Source organism: Pollicipes pollicipes, unplaced genomic scaffold (assembly GCF_011947565.3).
Source record: "Pollicipes pollicipes isolate AB1234 unplaced genomic scaffold, Ppol_2.1 Scaffold_4740;HRSCAF=5597_pilon_pilon_pilon, whole genome shotgun sequence".
Classification (NCBI taxonomy): domain Eukaryota; kingdom Metazoa; phylum Arthropoda; class Thecostraca; order Pollicipedomorpha; family Pollicipedidae; genus Pollicipes; species Pollicipes pollicipes.
The window spans coordinates 33,691,940-33,711,889 of NW_023596545.1; the positions used below are offsets into that span (position 1 = coordinate 33,691,940).

Here is a 19,950-nt window from a genome sequence, read left to right on the forward strand (position 1 = left end):
AGACCTATTGAAATTGAGCAGTCTGATCCAAATATGTTTTATTTGTCCTTAAAATTACCAAACTGGTGATGTTTTCGCATACAGCTCAATATACGGAATAACTCACGACGAGACCAAACCAAACATTTCTTGTCTTACTCGGGTTCTGCCACTCCTCATACAAGCAGAAATGGGGTAAAACTGAGGCCGTCTTGAGCTTCCCTCGACACCGTGACTTATCCGGCACAGCCTGAAACCTGGCGGGCCTGGCTTGTGTGAGCTTTCCGGCGGGACTTCAGCCGGGTTGCAAGGCCTGCTCATGGCTGGCGGCCGCAGGACTCATGGCTGGCGGCCGCAGCACGCTCCCGGTGAGGTAAAGTATTGCAGGGAGCCCGAATACAGTGGGGATCGAGAAAAAAAGGGTGGTCACGCACGCAGCTGTGGTTGTTACCTGTGGAATACGCTTGGATCTAAGAACTTTCTGTTTTTTTTTCAAGTCCCTGCTTAGTTCAGTGAGTCCTGGTCGTCCCATGTCTGGGCTTCGGTGTAAGGGAGATAAGAGCACGTGGGTATATGAGTTGACTTGGTTATCAACGATTGAGAGAAGTTAACGCTCGAAGCACTCTAATTCCCTTTGCTGTCTTGAGTACTGGAGCAGGGAAACGATAACCAGACGCATCTGTTCGCGCCACCTACCGCAAATCAGACCGACGCCACCGCCATCTATCGGCCGACTCATCCTCCGGCGACGGGAGCGCCCCTGATTGCGGCCACGGCCGGCTTTACCTCGGCCGTGGTGGGCAGTGCGCCTCGGGCGGTGCGGCGGGCAGGTGGTGCCCGCGCGCAGGACGACGGCCGCCCAGGCGACGTGCGTGTGCTGCGGGGCCGGCCGTGGAGGCGGCGGTCCCGCCGGCCGCCGGCCGCTCGGGCGCGCGGCGCGCGGCAGTCCGGTGGACCTGGCGGCCAGCGTGCACCTGTCCGTGGAGCACGTGTCCGATCTCATCTACCCGAACCAGGACCCGCCGTGTCACTTTTGCGACGGCAACAAGTCGGAGCCGATTCACGGCGAGGCACGGCTGCGCATCGTGTCAGGAGGTGGGTTACAGGGCGTGGTTACTGCGGAGGGGTTGCCGTGGGTTCCGTCTGCGCCCGTTCGTCAGAGGCCCGGGTCATAGCTCACTCTGTGGTCGTCAGCCGCTCAGCTGTCTCCAGCGTCGGTGGGTACCAGAGATCCAACATATACGTAAGGATCCGGCATAGATCAGGTACCCTGGGATCCAGCATATACCAGGTACCCTGTAACCAGCATACCTGGGAGAGTCGAGAGGTGAAAGCTTACGTTTGAGGTGATGTTGTCGGGGATGAAGTCACGCAGATTCATGGTGGCTTCAAGCTGATTCATTTTCTTTGGATATGCACTGTTTTTTTTCGTTGGAATTTCGTTGGATTTTGGTTGGAATTTCGTTGGATTTTCGTTGGATATTATTGGCTCCAATGCTCATATCCAACGTAATGCTGTAATGCTCACATCCTTCACTCGTCATCCTGTTTTTGATAAGATTATTTGTTACAAACTGCAAGATATGCTCAAGTTCAGCCTTCAAAACTGTCAATCCCCACCCCGCTCCCTTTTGTTGTCGATGGGAAGGTGCGCTTTAGACCGCAGACGCGTAGCAACAGCAACGTAAAAAATTGCGTGTGAAACGGATGCTAATGCGATGGAATCGTCGCCCAAATACCTGGCTGGGAAAACTGGCAGCCATCAACCAGTAAATATTCAATCTAGCCAACCCAATCGTCATCGCCAGGGAATGGAATGGACCATCGCGTTGCACAAAGTATGATATCGCACGTGTCAGGTGCTCACGTGCACGGACCAGCAAGATGGATTTGACAACTTCCGACCGTTTTCAACCTTTTGCGCCATTTCCCGGCTCCTAGGTCAGCTGAATTAAACTACCAAAACTAGACGAATTCAATTTGTACCTCTTGCGCACCGGATGAAGCGTGCAAACGCTTAGACGTGCACTAAAAAGGCTGACAGATAAGATGGACGACCTTAGAATGATCAAAGATCAATATGTGACACTAACCGCGTCAAATCTTAATGATAGCTCAAAGAAGTGATAAAGAACGTCCTACAGTACATGGACCTTGGCATGGGTAACGTGGTATCTTCTGTACAGATGTAGATCATACATAACTCACATTCATACATTCATTGCGCACAACCTACATTCATACAATTATTACGCATTCATCAAGCATCGCAGGCACGAAGTCATCAAGGTTTGAGACCATTAAGAATAATGGAATCTCCCACATAACTTTATATTAGTGCTAAGAATAGATGCCGCCGCATTTTGGCTTAAACCAGCTCTTCTCTTTGGCTGCATGATGAGAAGCACTGCAGGTATGATGATGACGTCTATTTGTTGCATTTGGACCGAAGTCAGCCAAAAAAACTTCGAAATCTCTGACCAACAACTGCTGGAAACATGCGAGGATACCACATCTATAAATGTTGTTGTAGCGCTTCAGGTTGCCCTGTGACGAAACCAGCCCCCACGTTGTCAACATTTACGATTAGATGGCACGCTGAGCCCATACAATCTCAAGTAAGGTCATACATTTTTGCTCTTCACAATCAGCTATTTATCATCAAATAAATAATGACAGTAACATACACTCAGAAAGAAAGGTGCCAATAAGGTAGTGGTTAACTCGTCTGCGTTTGCCGATGCGCATCTGGGAATTCCCCGCGGCGCCCGCCCTTCCTGCCAATTTGAGAGGCAGGCGACGCCATATGGCCTCAGCAGCTGAGTTCTTCTTAAAGCTCTAATGACGACGATGACATTCAATCCAAACATCATCTTAATTAAATAGTATTAAGTAAAATGACAGCGAAGGTAATTGCCGTCCAACTCATCTAGCGCCACAAAAACCGTCGTCAAAGTACATGCTACCATTGCCGCTTGTAACATTTAGATCATAGATCATTTACGTAAAAACCTTAACAACACCTCCAGGTCCGATGCTTCCTCACAAGCAGCGGCCTTCTTTAAGACGCGATCATAATTCAGGCCGTCGCGAGTCTCTAGCCCCGGCAAGGAGCTGACCTGGGGAGCTGGAGCTGACCTGAGAAGCTGGAGCTGAACTAAGGAGCTGGGAGTGACCTGAGGACCCCGAGGAGGAGCTAAAGCTGACCTGGGGGCTCAGAGCGAGCTGATCTGAAGAGCTGGGGCTGATCTAAGGACCTTGAGGTGACCTGATGACCTTGAGAAGGAGCTAGAGCTGACCTGGGGGACTGGAGCTCACCTGAGGAGCCGGCCTGCCGCTCGCTCAGCGAACCCCCGCCTCACCGCCCGCCGTTCGATCCGCAGCGCCAAGTGATCAGCGACGCTCAGGGCATTCCGCGACGTAATGGCCGTGGTGCGACGGATGCCAGGGAAGACTGGCCAACAGCCCGGCGGTCGTGTTCGCCTCGGGGCGGCCGACTGGTGATATGTCACGCGTCAGTGGCGGAGGCGGCGGGGAGTAGCGTGAACATGGAGCGTTTTGAGCTGACGTCCGGCTGCGTTACGTATGCAGCAGATTGGGTTTGAATGAATGCTTTAAGTTGGGGAAATGTTCGATGGCTGGCGCGGCGGTCGTGGAATGCTCCAGATCAGCCGTAGATCGCCTGCGCGCGGCATGCCACGTGAAGTCAGAAAGGCGCCGACAGCAATATCGTAGGTGATCTTGGAATGCAAATCTGAAGACGTGCAATCGGGACCACATGCGTTCGGAAATGGCTCAACATTACTGTTATTTGGACAAGTAATAGTTTGAACCTTGGAAACACGTCACGCCCGCTCTCAAAATGTGACAGTGGGGTAACTTTACGCCTGACAGTCATTTGAGCTCGATTCCTTTGCGTTTCACGAACATGACAATTTTGTTGACATATTACTTATTCATGTTGGTCAATGCGAAAGCAAGCTCTCACAATACAGCAGGAAACTTACATTTTAGCGCATTTTAGCAGACTGCCTCACTCGTGCATGAGAAGCAACTAGCACAAAGTTGTAAGGCCTCGGTATATGTTAAGTGTTCCGGACACGCAATAGCTTCCACAACATTTCCGCTTGGCACAAGAAAGTTGACTAGGCTCTGCCAACTGCTCCGAAATTTTGTCTGTAACGTTCCAAACCAGAACATGTAAATATTCCAGTGTCGCGTGCGGCAGAATTGATCCGTAATTTGTATTCCTTACACGCGAATTTGAGATGAAATAGTGCAATGTTTTGTATCGTAATTTGGTATGCAGTTCTGTATTTGATGTGCATATCGTGGCGTATGGGTATCAGAGCATCCGGAGTTCATAACGTCTAATGGTCAATGTCCAATGGCAATGGTCAATGGCTAATGATCAAAACGGCCAAATGGTAGACTCTGGCATTCAAAAGTCGAATCGCCCAATGTCCCTGGAGGTGGAGAAATCACGGCATCTAAGCTCGCAGCATCCAAAATCGTAACATCTAGCTTTCGTAACATCCAGTGTTTATAACATCCAGCACGTATGGGACCCAAGTGTGGAGAACAATGCTACTTCGTGGTCAATCATAATCTGTTGGTCTGGTTATTACCCAATAGAGACATACCGTAGCTAATTTTGCTTTGTCGTGCCAACGAGTGACGTCAGCTAGCACAGCGCCACCCAATCAATGCCACCATGTTGGGCACTGAACGGCACGCACGTAATGCGGCACGCGCATCTCGTTAACTGGGAAAAAGGCTGGTAGGAGCCAATCACATCCTGAAGTGTGCGTATATATATATATATATATATATATATATATATATATATATATATATGGAAGGCCTATGTATATATGCACACACACACATATATATATATATATATATATATATATATGTATATATATTATATATTATATCTATATATATATATTATATATATCTATATATATATGGAAGGCCTATGTATATTGCACACACACACTATATATATATATATATATATATATTATATATATATATATATATATATATATATATATATATATATATATATATATATTATATCTATATATATAATATACAACATATTCGCACATCTTTATGAATATACTTGACGTGCGCCTGGACCGTATCACGCACCGCCATCTCCGCCGTTAAGACCACAAGACCAACATTAACGAGCTCGGTCGGGAGCGAACCCTTGTCCACAGCACCCACACTGTTTACCCCGTCGCGGCCTTGGGTGACGTCCGTCAGCCGTGCTCAAGTTCGCGCTGCCCGCGGCCGAACCGTAATTAACCGCCAGCGCATTTCCCTAACGAACTGACGCGCAGTTAGCGTGAGCGAGCCGCGTTCCGGCGGCGGCCGGCGGCGGTCCGCGAGCCGGCCGAGTGTGGGGCCGCGCTGTTCCGGGAGTTATGACCGGGGCGTGACGCTTTGACACGAGGTCGCCGGGTACCGTGCCATGTCGCGCCGCGAAAGGGGCCGGGAGTCGGAGCCCCGCCGGGCACGGTTTTGCGCCGGAGTTGAGTTCGATCGTGTTGTTGGCGCTGCAGGAGTGACCGACGGGCCGGGGTGATCGTTGGGGGCGAATTATCATGCCAGCTGAATGGAACATGCTGTCGTGAAGCTTGACGGTGGAAAATTGCGGGCATGCTGTTTGAGCGAAGTGCCTGTTGACTCTGCCAGGGTTTGGTTTCCTACAGACAGTCATGTTATAAACATTGATCTTCGGACGTCAACTTGCTAGTGTGAGTTACCTCCTTGTGTACTGCAGTACGACACTTCGTTTGGGTTTAATGCTGTGGTACTCCATGATCGTATAGGCTACCCCTTCGAAAAGTTTTGGGCTATATACCTAACATACTCCCTAATGTCTCCAAGCTGGGACTTACGGTGTTAGGGCAAGAAGTCGACTCACAGTTTGCCTTTGTGTTGGCTGCTATGTGACGACTTCAACATCGGCGACCTACAAAAAAGCCGATTATCCAAAACAACAGAAAGCTAGATGGTGAACTGCAGAACGGCGACTAACCAGAATGGAAAATGACGAAACGAAAAACTGCAAAACGACGCCGCGCCAAAGCGTCGACAAGCCGAAGTGGCAATGGGCAAAAGGTGAACTGCTTGAGATCTTGCTTGAATGAATGGTGACTTGGGAGATTGGAAACATGCTAAACTGACGGAAGCTTAATCGTGACGGGTACAAAAACGACAAGGTCAAATAGTAGGCGAGAATGCGCTAGTTTTCTCTATGGCAACATGGAATGGGAATTTCTATTTGATCTCTCATGGCCGCTGCTTCAAAAACGGCTCTCTGGCGAAAATTGATTGTTGTTGCTTTCCTTCCGCGGGAAAAAGGAACGGACAATTCTTTGCTATAGTGACATGGGATACGCCTGCAGACAAAGATCACAAATCGGTCATTACAATATTTATACATAGTCTAGTTATGGAGATTCCTGAGCCGGAAGGTGTGAAGATGATTGAGAGTGCCGAGGCGCTATGCTGTCAAATAGTGGGTCGCCGTTGCCGCTCCCTTACGGCGATTAAAATGGCAGAAAAAGCTTTCAAGGGCTGGGGCCTGTTGTTCTCGAAACTTTGACATCTGGGTCTGGAGCCTGGATCCTGTACTCAATGGACCTACTCACAGCTGCTTAACGAATTTCATGACCCAGGTACAATAGAATACTAAGCGGCACCAGCGGGGGCGTAGGTTCGCAAATTCAGTCAGGGAGGGGGCTGAACAGTGCATAATAATGAGGCCTTCCCCCAAATTATGCTATTAGACGCGTTTTTCCCCGACTCTTTTGTCGAAGTTGGGGGTTGGGGTCCCTGGCCTCCTCCCAGCTGAAATGAGGACTACTACACCCCTGGGCCCCAGGGGATGATAGGCGAAGATGTATCTCTGCCGCAGCGCAGAGCCGCGCTAACTCCAAACCGCTATAGAGTCGATTTTCACCCCACAGCTGGAGTGCCAGTCAGCCTTATTGATGCCCACAAACTGATACGGAGCGTAAGTATGAACCAACGTGTGGAGTACGTACGAAGCATACACCTATGTATTGCTTCTGGGACTGGCACGGATTGGCACTGGAAATTTTCTCGCGTGGTGGGGTGGATTTTCCAATTTGGGCTGCGGTGTGTTTTTTGGGATACCCATTTCGTGGTGTCATTATGCCAGCTGCCAGCTTCACTCGACCCTTTCCTATTGTCCAATAGTTTCTGATGTTGTTATCATGTTCCATCGTATTCATCGAATCCGAACACCTCTCCTCAGATAGTCTCTTCTAAACCAGTCTCGCTAATCATGTGATCACCTACTTATCATCTTTGATCCTCATCTAATGATCTGCTCTGTCCCATCTCCGCCGGCTTTATCTCACCTCTCGCAATTTTCTCGTCACTTATATCAATGATCTCCTCACCCATTTCTCGCAACCCACTCAGCTCGTGATAACTTTCGGCCCCCCCGTTTCACCTATGCCTCCGTTTCGCCTTCGGGACTGCCAATGTTCCTACTCGTCCTTTCCAACCCAACTCCTCCCTAAACCACTTTCCCCACCTCTCATGACCTTCCCCCTCCCGATATTGCAGGCCCGACTCTCTCCGAACGCTCGTGTCTCCCCCCCCCCCCCCACACAACCTGCGCTGCTGTCCATCGTGACCCCCGGTCTCTCTTGTTCCCCTGTGACCCCCGGTCTCTCCTGCTGCCCCGTGACCCCCGATCTCTCCTGCTCCCCGTGACCCCGATCTCTCCTGCTCCCCGTGACCCCCGATCTCTCCTGCTCCCCGTGACCCCGATCTCTCCTGCCCCCCCGTGACCCCCCGATCTCTCCTGCTCCCCGTGACCCCCGATCTCTCCTGCTCCCCGTGACCCCCGATCTCTCCTGCCCCCCGTGAACCCCGATCTCTCCTGCCCCCGTGACCCCCGATCTCTCCTGCTCTCCGTGACCCCCGATCTCTCCTGCCCCCCGTGACCCCCGATCTCTCCTGCTCCCCGTGACCCCGATCTCTCCTGCTCCCCGTGACCCCCGATCTCTCCTGCTCCCGGTGACCCCCGATCTCTCCTGCTCCCCGTGACCCCGATCTCTCCTGTCCATGGTGACCTCAGGTCCCTCCTGTTCATCATGACCCCCGGTCCCTTCACTCCTCCCGCTGGCGATCCTGCGGACGGCGCCGACGCCGCTGCTCTGCGCGTGAGCATGGAGGCGACGTCAGTTCGTTAGTGGCACCCGCTGGCAGTCCGCCAGCTGGCGCCGACACACGATACCACCCCCGGCCGTCTGATATCGACGCCGGTGACGGTGGCGGTCCGACATCGGCGCCGACCGCACGCTGCGCCCGATGGACGGCGGCGGTCGTCCCGGCCGTGTCCCGAGTCGCCGCCACCGTCGCCGCCCCGGGCCATGTCCCGAGTCGCCCCCGCCGTCCCTGGTCCTGCCTGACCGATGGCTGGCATCTGCACGGTCGGTGGCCAGTGCCCGGCCTCATCGTCGGTGGAGGAGGCACAGCGGACACGCCGGCGTCCGACCAGTGCTTTCCAATGCGAGACATGACACCGGCAAATCAGCTGGGAAACTTGGCACCGGGCCAAGTAACTCGGCATGGGACCGTGACGATACTGCCTGTGCAGAGCGTAACCGCCCATCAGAGCCCCCGCAGGACGCGCCTCCAAGAACCTGTGCCGTACCGTCCGGTGGCCTGGGTAGCGCCGCTGTCACCTCGTGTTGGCAGCCTCTGGCTCGTGCCGTGCGTAAATCGAGCGTGTCACTGGGCAATTCGCGGCCCGCTGAAAGGCGAAGACGAATGACTCGGATTGGCTGCTGTTCCGGCACGTGGGAGGGCAGTGTCCTCGTATTTTCCTGTCGGTCATGCGGTCGATATCTGAGAAGCGAGTCTTGGTGTTCAGGGTGGTAGGACGAAGTTCGTCTAAATGAAGACAAGCCGAAATGCGTGCGGTATGGATTCCCGTCTAAATTGATAGTTGATTCCTACGTGCAACTATGCATACACTCATTGATTTAGCCGCCGATGCCGAGGTACGTTTGTAGCAATGTGCTCTTTTGCATCTGAGGGTGCCATCTTGAAAACGCATTTTGAGTAATGGTCTGCGCCTTCGCAGCCTTTTCTGCCTGGCTGTTCGGTTCCCAGATGTGCTTTATTTTTGTTCGCGATTTCCACCCGGCCCTTTTTGCTATACCCCACCAGCAAATGGTTCTCTGACCGACTTCTTCCAACACGGGAAAACTCTGACGAGCTTGTCAGTTTTGAGGCGGGACGCTTATTTTCGTCAGGGAGCTCGGGGTAAGTCACCAAAGTCTGGAGACGTGAAGCGAGCAGTCTCCCGTGGAGTTCTGTCGGACGAAGACAACGGCTTGTAAACATAGATGGCTCACTGCTGATTCAGCCTACCTCCGCAGGCGGGATTTAGCCGCGAGCCACCGCGACCGGCCAGCTGAACTAACAGTCCGCTGAGTCACGTGTTCGCCGAGTGACAACCCAGAGTGACAAGCCTGAGCCACCTGAGTGACAACGTCGCTCGGAACGCGTTGTCGTTTGCCGTCAGCAGACATTGAACGGGGCTGCCACCTTTGACGACCTGATTTAAGATCCTCTTCAAAGAATGCGGAAAAGCATTTACCCGGTGCATGCAAACAGAAAGGGTCCAGCGCATAGATCAGAAACTTATGTGCTGATTTGTCCTCCAAATATTGGCGTACTCACTCTGACCAACTCACTGAGGCATCCAGCAGACGAGATTGTTCATCAAAATATCATTACGTTTCGCCATACTCCTCAATGACTCTTGGCGTGGGAAATGAGGAAATCCGCAAGACGATGACCTGTAGTTTTGTACAGAAATGAACTCTGGAACCGTAAACTGAACCTGTAGTTCAGTTACAGAACTTCACCAGGCTGGTTCCTGATGGCAAGTCGTATACTAACTTTCTAGTCTATCCAAACATTGCCGCTCGACCTTTCCTACTTTGTTGACATACCCAGATCTTCATTGCACTGTCGATCAAAGCCCCATTGTATTAGATGCAGCGAATTCTCTCTCCGACTAGAATCTTATGCAGGCGCTTTGGTTTAAAAGAAGGCAAGTAAAGAGCGACTGAAAGATTAATGCTAGGCCGTTGGTAAGCGAAATTAAGATAGCATGTGCCAGAAGCCCAACACGCATGTTTATGGCAGTCGGCACCCTGCACAGCTCTGTAGCCAACAAGGCGCACAGCATTACGACGCAGACAAAAATTACAGCTGCAACAGGCGATAAACGACGGTTTTGAGAAACTGTACAGACGGTAGGTTCCAAAGCGCCCAACCAATAAGCACTTCGCTGGAACACATGATATAAGAACACATCAGTCATACTTGCATGCAATTTACGTGTATACATCACAAAACAGGCACCGTACACGAACGTGGTTAATTTACGACCCTAAATGAATGCCTTCGAAGTTTAAACCACCTTGCAGCCAGCTAATGAACAAGCGATACACAAAACTGTAAAAAAGTGAGCATTGGCTATCTTAATAGATCAGTTGAATTACGGGCTTAATCGAATGCCTTCCAAGCATGAATCACCTTGTGAACAGCTAGTAAATAAACGATACAAAAAAGACATGGAAAAAGCGCGTGTAAGCTATCGTAAGAGAGCACATAAGAAGAAACAAAATGATCACATACACTTGCCAAAGTCGATGGTCCCGAGCGGCAAGGTAGGCAACGGCGGTGGCGGGTCGCTGGTGGAGACGTTGCCGAACAGCTCTTCGCTGCGGTCCAGGCGCCTTTTAAAAAGGCGCCAAGCCACGTCGTTGTCTTCTGAGTTTGTCATCGGTGGACTCTTTTGGTGATCGTACCGGACGCAAATTTGTGCTTTTGCTTTGAGAAAGGGAACAAAAGTTGCAGTCTTTTTAACTGGTCGCCAATTGTGAGGAACTGGTCACAGAAAGTAGTCACTGCCCTTTGGACTATGTCAAAACCAAAACCAATCGTAGCGGAAAGAGAAAAGTGCTGCCAAAAAACACACGATGTGGATCTGAGGCAGGGTGTAGTTTTACAAAGTGAGTTTGGGGGTCTTAACAGGAAAAAATAATTAAATCTATCCGTAAGCATCGGATGAGCTGAAGCATCCCTGAACTGAACAGAAAATTACATCCCTGAGCCGAAGTTTATAACGTAAACCTTTACACACGTAACTCAAAAATATTTTTGGTATGCTTGATCCATGTAGCAGCTCTTGCTTGTGGCTTTCTTGCCTGTTCTGTCCATATTAGACGCGCATCGCGTAGAGCAGGCTGTAGCTGGGTCTTGTTAGGCTGCGTGGCTCGTTATCGAGGCCTGGTAAACACTCCACCGGAACCAGCTCCGCCGAGTGCGAAGCCTTCGGATTTCGAAATACCACCCCGGCCGCTGACATGCCGTGTGAGGAGACAGCTGCACCCGACACTTCCCAGCCAAGCGCCGTGGAGGTGGTGTACACACAGCGTGAGGCGTTCGCTCCTTGTTGATCTAATGATCTGGGGGTCTGACCAGGAGGTTTGGTGGAATACGAGGGCATCGCGCGGGTGCAGGCGTTATGTCTGTCGCAAGAGGTGGCGAGGTTATGAGGTCACGCGGCGTATCCGCGACAAGAGGTGGCGCTGAGGTTGTGAGGCATCTGAGGGTTAGGGTATCGCCGCAGGCTGGCATGATTCTTTTTGCTGGTCTGCGACTTGATGTTTAGTTCTGATGTTGTCTGAAGGTATATGAAACATTTTGCGGGTTGAGGATGAAGTTGAAGGTGATTCTTGCAAAGGCGAGTTGTTGAACTCCACGCCAAGTTGGCACTGGTAGTGGTGGGAAGTACAGTTTTTGTAGGTAGCCGGTACAGCAAAGCAACACGCACTACAAGGCGCCGTTTCCACGCACGAACGCACTGCCGCCATATATTCCCCTGGGAGCCTTGGGTCAAAACGGCCAGACCGGGCAGAGCCACGGCGGCCTAAAACGCGCCTGTCGCGCGCCACTTAGCCTGAAATGGACCATGCTCACATCGCACCGCATTGTAATTCAGCGCACGAGGCCGGGTCATGCCGCCAGCGCTGCCGGAGCCCACCGAGGCTCGCCCGGCGCGCCCGCGCCTCCGTTCCTGTCGAGGGACGGCGGCCGTGTCGACAGCACTGCCGGAGCCGGCCGATGCTCGCCCGGCGCGCCCGCGCCTCCGTTCCTGTCGAGGGACGGCGGCCGTGCCGTCAGCACTGCCGGAGCCGGCTGATGCTCGCCCGGCGCGCCCGCGCCTCCGTTCCCGTCGAGGGACGGCGGCCGTGTCGACAGCACTGCCGGAGCCGGCTGATGCTCTCCCGGCGTGCCCGCGCCTCCGTTCCTGTCGAGGGACGGCGGCCGTGCCGTCAGCACTGCCGGAGCCGGCTGATGCTCTCCCGGCGTGCCCGCGCCTCCGTTCCTGTCGAGGGACGGCGGCCGTGCCGTCAGCGCTGCCGGAGCTGACCGATGCTCTCCCGGCGCGCCCCCGGCTCCGTTCCTGTCGAGGGACGGCGGTCGTGTCGACAGCGCTGCCGGAGCCCGCCGATGCTTTTTCGGTGCGCCCCCGGTTCCGCCCGTGTCGAAGAACAGCAGTCGTGCCGCGCCGGCCGTCCCCAGCAGGGAAAAACTCCGCCGACCGTCGCCGGGTCAGAGAGCCTGAGGGGCCCCGTCACTCCCGCGGGGTTGACCGGTGCCAGGCCAGCGTATTGTTGTGCATGTTGACTGAAGGACCCCCAGAGACCCCCGGCGGCGTCATCATGTTTTTCCTCGAATGGAGCAGGAAGGGAGAGCGAGACTTGGGCAGTGCGTGGCCACGTTCGTCTGGGGTACATTTCAGGTGTTCCGTCGTTCTAGTGACGTCAGTCTGGTTTGTCCATCTGCGTCCGTTGTCCATGATCGATGGCGTCGCGTCAGGCACTCTGGTTAATCGGGTTCTTCTAAAGGATTCTGGAGAGTTAAACAACGGCTATGGATGGATCAATGAGCCCGAACTGCTTAAGAATTTCCCCATGCCTTTCACGCAGCGTTTGTCCCGGTGTAAGCATAATTTAAACCAGGTGTGCTTGTTTAGCGAGCTTTGAACTCCCTGAGACTTTCGTCTTCGTTGGGTGGCACGCATCGCTGGAGACTGTTTCACCGACACTGCTGTGTTCAGGCACAACTCCTGCTAGGATGATTACGAAAAGGAATACTTTTCTAGAGAGCTGCGAGCTTGAGATACTCATGCATGAAATATGTTTCTTATGTTTTAAAAGTGCAGGCATATTTGGAGCATATACGCATACCTCCACAGCCCTGGAACGTTATGCATACATTCATAAAATAGATGAGTTGTAAAAACATTTTGCTATTCAACATGATTGTTCTGCATATACATTGTCATTGTTTACATCTAATACCAAGGCCCCGCATGTGCGTCGTCATTGTTTACATCCAGTGCCAAGAAATTATTTGCATATGAATAGTAAATCAGGCAGTGTCAGTGCAGCCTTCACGAATGTGAGGATATCAACAGAGGGTGTCACTCCTCAGAGATAATCATATGCCGCCAACTTCTTCAAAGCAACGGTAGGGCTTTGAAGGTATGCACAGACGATCCTGTTCCTTTCAAACCATGTGATCTGGAAAGCGTATGTAGCAGCTTGATGACTAAATATGCAGTTAGGTATTCAAACACGATGCAAATTTGGTAACAAAGAGATGCAATTCATTTGGCCTTCCAGGATTAATCAAGGCCCCCGCTTGCATTGCCATGCAATGATCGCGAGCAACTATGGTTATTATTCGACCGTAAAATGAAGGGAGACGAGCTCCCTGACAAAAACAGCAGTACTGCCTCGCATGCTCGAATGGCATATTGGCTTATGGAGGGCATGAGCATTTTTGTGTGCCGCTGCGTCCTTAGAACTTTGATTCGCATCATAACCATTCAATAATAGGCACTGAACGCCGTATGGCGCACACAACGCGGTAATGTTGACCTAAAATGTAATAACGGTCATTCGCATTATCATTGCTTCCCTCCAATCTTTGTTTGACAGTCCAAGTTTCAGTTTTCTGAATGTCATTAGCATAAACAACGCAACCGTTTGTGTAAAGCGCTACGCCACGCTTGCTTCACACAAAATGAGTTGTACCTGTGCAGTATTTCACATCCGTAGCGCTTCGTAACAGTAAGCCGTGTAAAACGTGCAAAAGCTTTTCAAGTGAACAAAGGGATCAGACAAGCCTGCGTGAAGTAGGCCAGGTTGTCGTGCACTGCTGACGTAAATAGGCTCACTCCCCAGGTCGGAATATTGCCGTGTGCTAATGTGTAACTGTATACAAAAAGGCTCCTTCAGCGAGAAATCCCGTGGGACTAAATGTTTGCAGTGTCACGAAGGCCGGAGTGACATGAGTCGTGACCCTGTTCAGGATTGTCCCGCAGTTTTAGTGCCCGCGTACATGTGCGGTATATTTGCATCATCTGCGGTGAATACTGAAGCTGATTCCTTGCGCACAACACAAAACAATTATCATCAGGCAGCTTGGGAGTGTGGGCACATTCTGAGGATTTCAAGGGTTAGACACCATCCGGCATTTGGTTTCGCTTTCGGCCGTTTCTGAAAATTTGACTCCGGTTTGAGTTTCCGTCACATTTTTCCTCTCGACCAGGATAACAGTGGTCCTCAAAATGTGTGTGCATATAGTTCATAGTTCAGGCTCAGTGGTATGCAATGAAATCGGCGCGGAATCATTCGGAAAACGCAACTCTGTGATTCCAACCGGCCAATCTGATTTGATCGGACGATTTATGACTGGTCGGCGAGCGTCGGCTGCGGCTGTTCACGGGAAAGCGTTCCCCATTGCGCCATCAAAGTGCTGCCCGGCTTCGAAACCATCGCAGGGGGCGGCATTTACCCTTGAACCTGAACTCAGTCTGGAAATGGATGAATGAATAAATGAATACCTGTGTTCGGTCAGCGCCAGGTCTCGTAAAGAAACGTAGAAAACGTGGCGGGGCTAATTACAATCAGTGCAAGCATCTCAATTGCGGCAAGCTGCAGTGTTTTGTTTGAAGTCATCAGTGATGATCGAATTCTCTGTTTCACGTTGACAGATGTCAAGTAGAAAACAACTGGCGTCACATATGGCAAACGTCATGCCAAGTCCGAACCCTAAGTGGAATGGAATGCGTCAGTCCAGTGCTGAAAGAGCCGCTGGGGTCGGAAAACAGGCATAGTAATAAATCATCTCAACGAGCCGAAAAAAATATATGATATCCCGTTCCACTGCGTTTAGAAGGGTTGCAACCGTGGGTGAACAATTTCACAAAATAAGCACTGAACCTGTGCGCTAATTAGCAGGGGCGATGGTAAAGCAAAATTATTCAGAGGTCACCTTCGTGGGACAGTCCTGGCCGTAATGTGATGAGCAACGTAATCAACGCAACACGCGGCACGATATTGGATCGACCAGGATACTGTGCCGCGACAGACATTTCGCAATGAGGTTATTTATCAGGAGTTTGGAATTATGCACCTGAATATGGGTGCCCCGGAGGAAAGTGGGGAGACAGGGGAATGCAATCCCGTAATTATTGGCTGCCGGTGTCGCATATGGACAAGAAAGGCCTCAAGTTCCTGGTTTTTCACCATTATGAGCTAGGATCTCTTATTCGGAAAAAAGATGACCTTTAAAAGAGTTACATAAGCGTGTCATTTAGCCAACGCTTGTTTCATAATGCATTTTGAATTATACCGCATTGTATAATGAGCTTCGGTTATTGTGAGGATAAGATCTCCTAACCGACAGTGGCAAAAACCCCTCCATCTGCACAATCTGTGCCTCAGGTCAATGCAAGGCAAAGCTGAATATAAAAGCATTAATGATGCTTGACGTCGTGTGAGTGGGTGTACTTTTGGACTCCTCGGTAGGCGAGATGCATGGATAGGGGGGGGGGGGGGGGAGGCGGTAGTCTAGTGATTGAGGTCTTGTACTCTGAAGTCGGTGGTCCGCGGTTTATTTATGGTTTGATATGAACCCTGAACGCTTATATAATACTTGCGGTCGATGACGTTCCACAAAATGATCCGTGGGGATGCGTCCGCTTGAAGCGTAACACGAGCTCGGGTGGGGAAGGGGGTCAAATTGACCCTCCGAAGGTTTTCCAGAATGGTTTCCGAACGGCGCGGCGTAGCCCAAATTTTCCATAGCTGTAGGCCATTGAATGTCGTATCGTTTGGTACAAAAAATCAGATGTACCTTGTAAGGTCGCTGACCTATGGCAGGTCAAAGACAGGCCATGGTTTCAATGAAGGCAATTTCTAAGGAATCCTTTAATCTGATCCAACAACGGAGTGTTAGACGAAATCATACATCTCTGAGATGCTTTCTTTGTCAACACGACAGTTGAATAGCAAATTACATTGACCTAAGGTCAGGTATGAAGGTCACACTAAGACCAAAACCAACCTGTTTTGTTACTCTAGGGCTTGCTGTATGGGATAGTTGGGTGCTCATTTCGAATTTATTGATGGTAGGAACCGCATTATGCATCTTCCATGGACTTCTCTGAGGTCAGCATAGGTCATTGGCCTAAAATGGCCCAGGTCAACATTTCGTTTTAGGAACATGCTGCCTAGCGTAGTCTTCGTCGCTCAGTCAAATCCAAAACTCAAAGCAATATTGTATGATTTTGATCACCTTGACCTTCAAAATGTCAAAAAGGTCACTGACCTTGAGTGAGCATGTGACCTGACCTGACAACATGAGCTTAGAAACGGTTATCTGGGTTCTGGGTGCACCTTGGAGACCAACCTGGAACTTAAACTTGTTTGAGCCTTATTTGACCCCAACGTCATGATCTAGAAACTTGAAACTTTGATGTAAGTGAGTTCACGTACAGGTCAACACACCCTGTAAATTTTATGTCTCCAGATTTCTTAATTTCCGAGATCTCAGGGGAGGGGTCAAATCCCCCCCCCCCCTAGCGAAGGGTATCTAACCGGCCACTCGGGCGCGTGATAACACACGGATAGCAGCAACAGGTTTTCCCGAGGCATTTCTGTGTGCGGTACCCCTGAAGAGAAAGTTTAGCCCACAGCGACGTTTGTGGTAGAGCGGGGTGAGACGACAAGCAAGAAATGCACAGGCTGGCTGGCAGTCTCGCGGGCGGCCTTAACTCTGCTTCCGCCAGCTGTTCCCACCAGCTGCTTCCACAGGTGCTCCCGCCCGCTGCTCCCACTATCTGCCACCCGCCAGCTGCTTCCGCCATCTGCTCCTGCCAGCTGCTCCTGCCAGCTGCTCCTACCAGCTGCTCCTGCCAGCTGTTCTATTAGCTGATCCTGCCAGCTGCTCCTGCCAGCTGCTCCGTCATGTACTCCTGCCAGCTACTCCGTTAGCTGACCCTGCCAGCTGCTCCTGCCAGCTGCTCCTGCCAGCTGCTCCTGCCAGCTGCTCCGTTAGCCTCTCTTGCCAGCTGCTCCTGCCAGCTGCTCCTGTCAGCTGCTCCTGCCAGCTGCCCCTGCCAACTGCTCCTGCCAGCTGCCCCGTTAGCCTCTCTTGCCAGCTGCTCCCGCCAGCTGCTCCTGCCAGCTGCTTCGTTAGCTGCTTTCACTCCGCTTGCTCTGCGCAGAGTGGCGCTGGAGCTGGCTGGCTCCTTCTGGTCCCATTCCATTGTTGCGTCTGTCGTCCCCGCTGGTGGCTTGATGGTAGTCTCGGGGGCGCGGCGCTTCTGTGAGCGAAAACAATGGCCGTTTGTAGGCCCCGCTTTCAACATAAATAAACCAATGTAAACGAACGGCGGTTTAATGACGCATTATACACGGCACATTCGGCGCCCAGCCCTGCTAAGCATGCCTGGCAGGTGCAGAATTTGGTGCAGTGCCTTCTACGGTACAGAGTGTTGCGCAGCTTATCAGAAAGAGTATTTAAGGGCCGTCTTACTAGCCACGTGGTGAGACGCCAATGCCGCCATAATGTGATATGCCACAATGCCGCTCTCTCTCTCTCTCTCTCTGACCTCGCACATCGTGTGCGTCGTAGCATTGTTCGCGCGTGCCGGTTGTCAACCGTCTATTTTTGAGCAGTTGGCTATGAATCCATCTGGAGGCGACTGTGATATATTGCTTCTGTCGTTTGCTTCCACGCTGGTATCGTGCGCCGTTGAATGGGGACGCATTTGTATGGGCTCCGAGTGCCGGCCGCATAATGCTGCCGCTGACGTCGGAAATATATCAGCGTGACGCTATTGGGGACAGCATCGGTCAGGCAACCGATGACTGGTTTGGGACACGTGTCTTTTGGACAACTTCATGCGTGTGTGTGGGGGGGGGGGGGCATCATTAATCAGAAAAAAGTCTGCGATAAATGACATGGGAGTGGGGAGTTTGCCAGGCGCGGATCCAGGACTCCAATTTTGCACACATTGCGGTAAATTATCATGACGCATGGGCTTTTCTTCTAATTTTGCCATATAATCTCCTTTGCCATGCCTATCAAGGATGGCGAGCATGACTATTTTGCGCCATGTATCGTGGTGGAGATTCTGCACTGCTTTTCACATGGGTGCGGAGCTTGCCGACATGCCTCGGGCCAGAAACGAAAGGCAGGACTGCACGGCCAAATTGCATTCCAAGTGGCATTGCTCGTTCGCTGGCCTCAGCAATCAAATCATAGACAGGCAATCAGTCCGCACGAAGGGCCCCGGTCCCTTGAAAGGCTGGATCGGACGTGCAGTTCGATTTCGCTCTTGCCTTTGAGTTCCGTGCGACAGGTCGGATGTCAAGGCCGCCGAAATGGTTCTCCTTGAGTCGTTCGGCTGCGTGGCGATGTTCGACTTCGGCTGGGAGATGTTCAGCCACGTGACGCCGCTGGTTTTCATTGGTCTGGGGAGCATTACGGTTTCCTGGCAACCTCTCCGTACAGAAAACCGTGTTTTACATAAGGCTTCGCATTGGCTATCAGCAGTGGTAAAAAGGTTTAATGGCTGATAGCCTAAGCTGTTAAACGTGCTAGTCCATTGTTTTAGTACGCTCATTGATACCTTTTATAATACCTACACACATTCATAGTCGAGCAACACGACTTACCTGGACATTTATAGCTGAGAACAGCGTCTTATAAATGCCTAAGCGTATTGGACGTCAATCATGACGACCATGACGCCCCAACCTCATCTGTCTCCACAGGCTCAAGCGCGCAATCGGCAGATTGATCGCGATGTCATCTGGCAATGGCCTCATCGTAAACGGAACAAATAATTTCGATATCCATATTGCAAGCTGGAGGCATCGCACGCCGTTTGATTAGAATCGGCGTAGTCAGCTATCAGTCGATTTCCATCAAAACTAGTGGGCATGATGTCTTGACCATGGGGTAAAAAAGCAGCCTGAGTGCGAAGTAACTGTTCCCTGAATCCCTGAAAGTCGAAAGGAGAGCCTGAAGGCTTTAAGTGGTTATCATATTCCCCACAGTATCAAACCTGATTTGCTGGGCATCGAAAGTTCGGCATGCCAGTTTTTATGAGATCGTCTGGGGCTAGCTAGAATTAGATTGGATTTGGAGAGAATAAGATGTATTTAAAAGTTGGTGGATATATATATATATATATATGTATATGTACGTATGTAGATATATGTATGCATATAAATATAAATATATATATATATATATATATATATATATATGTATATGTACGTATGTAGATATATGCATGCATATAAATATATAAATATATATATATATATATATATATACACATATACATACATATACATACATACATATACATACATATACATATACATATACATGTATATGTACGTATGTAGATATATGTATGCATATAAATATAAATAAATATATATATATATATATATATATATATATATATATATATGTGTGTGTGTGTGTGTGTGTGTGTGTGTGTGTGTGTGT

At 50.8% G+C, this 19,950-nt stretch overlaps 1 protein-coding gene across 1 annotated transcript in view; it reads left to right on the plus strand.

The window, feature by feature from the left end:
• Window positions 1-320: 320 nt before the first annotated feature.
• Window positions 321-19,950, plus strand: part of LOC119098246 (uncharacterized) — a 64,081-nt gene continuing 44,451 nt past the window's right edge. Inside the window, exons 1-2 of the mRNA XM_037221171.1 lie at window positions 321-352; window positions 926-1,074. Of these exons, the coding sequence (XP_037077066.1) occupies window positions 321-352; window positions 926-1,074 (181 nt within the window). The remainder of the gene's footprint in view (window positions 353-925; window positions 1,075-19,950) is intronic.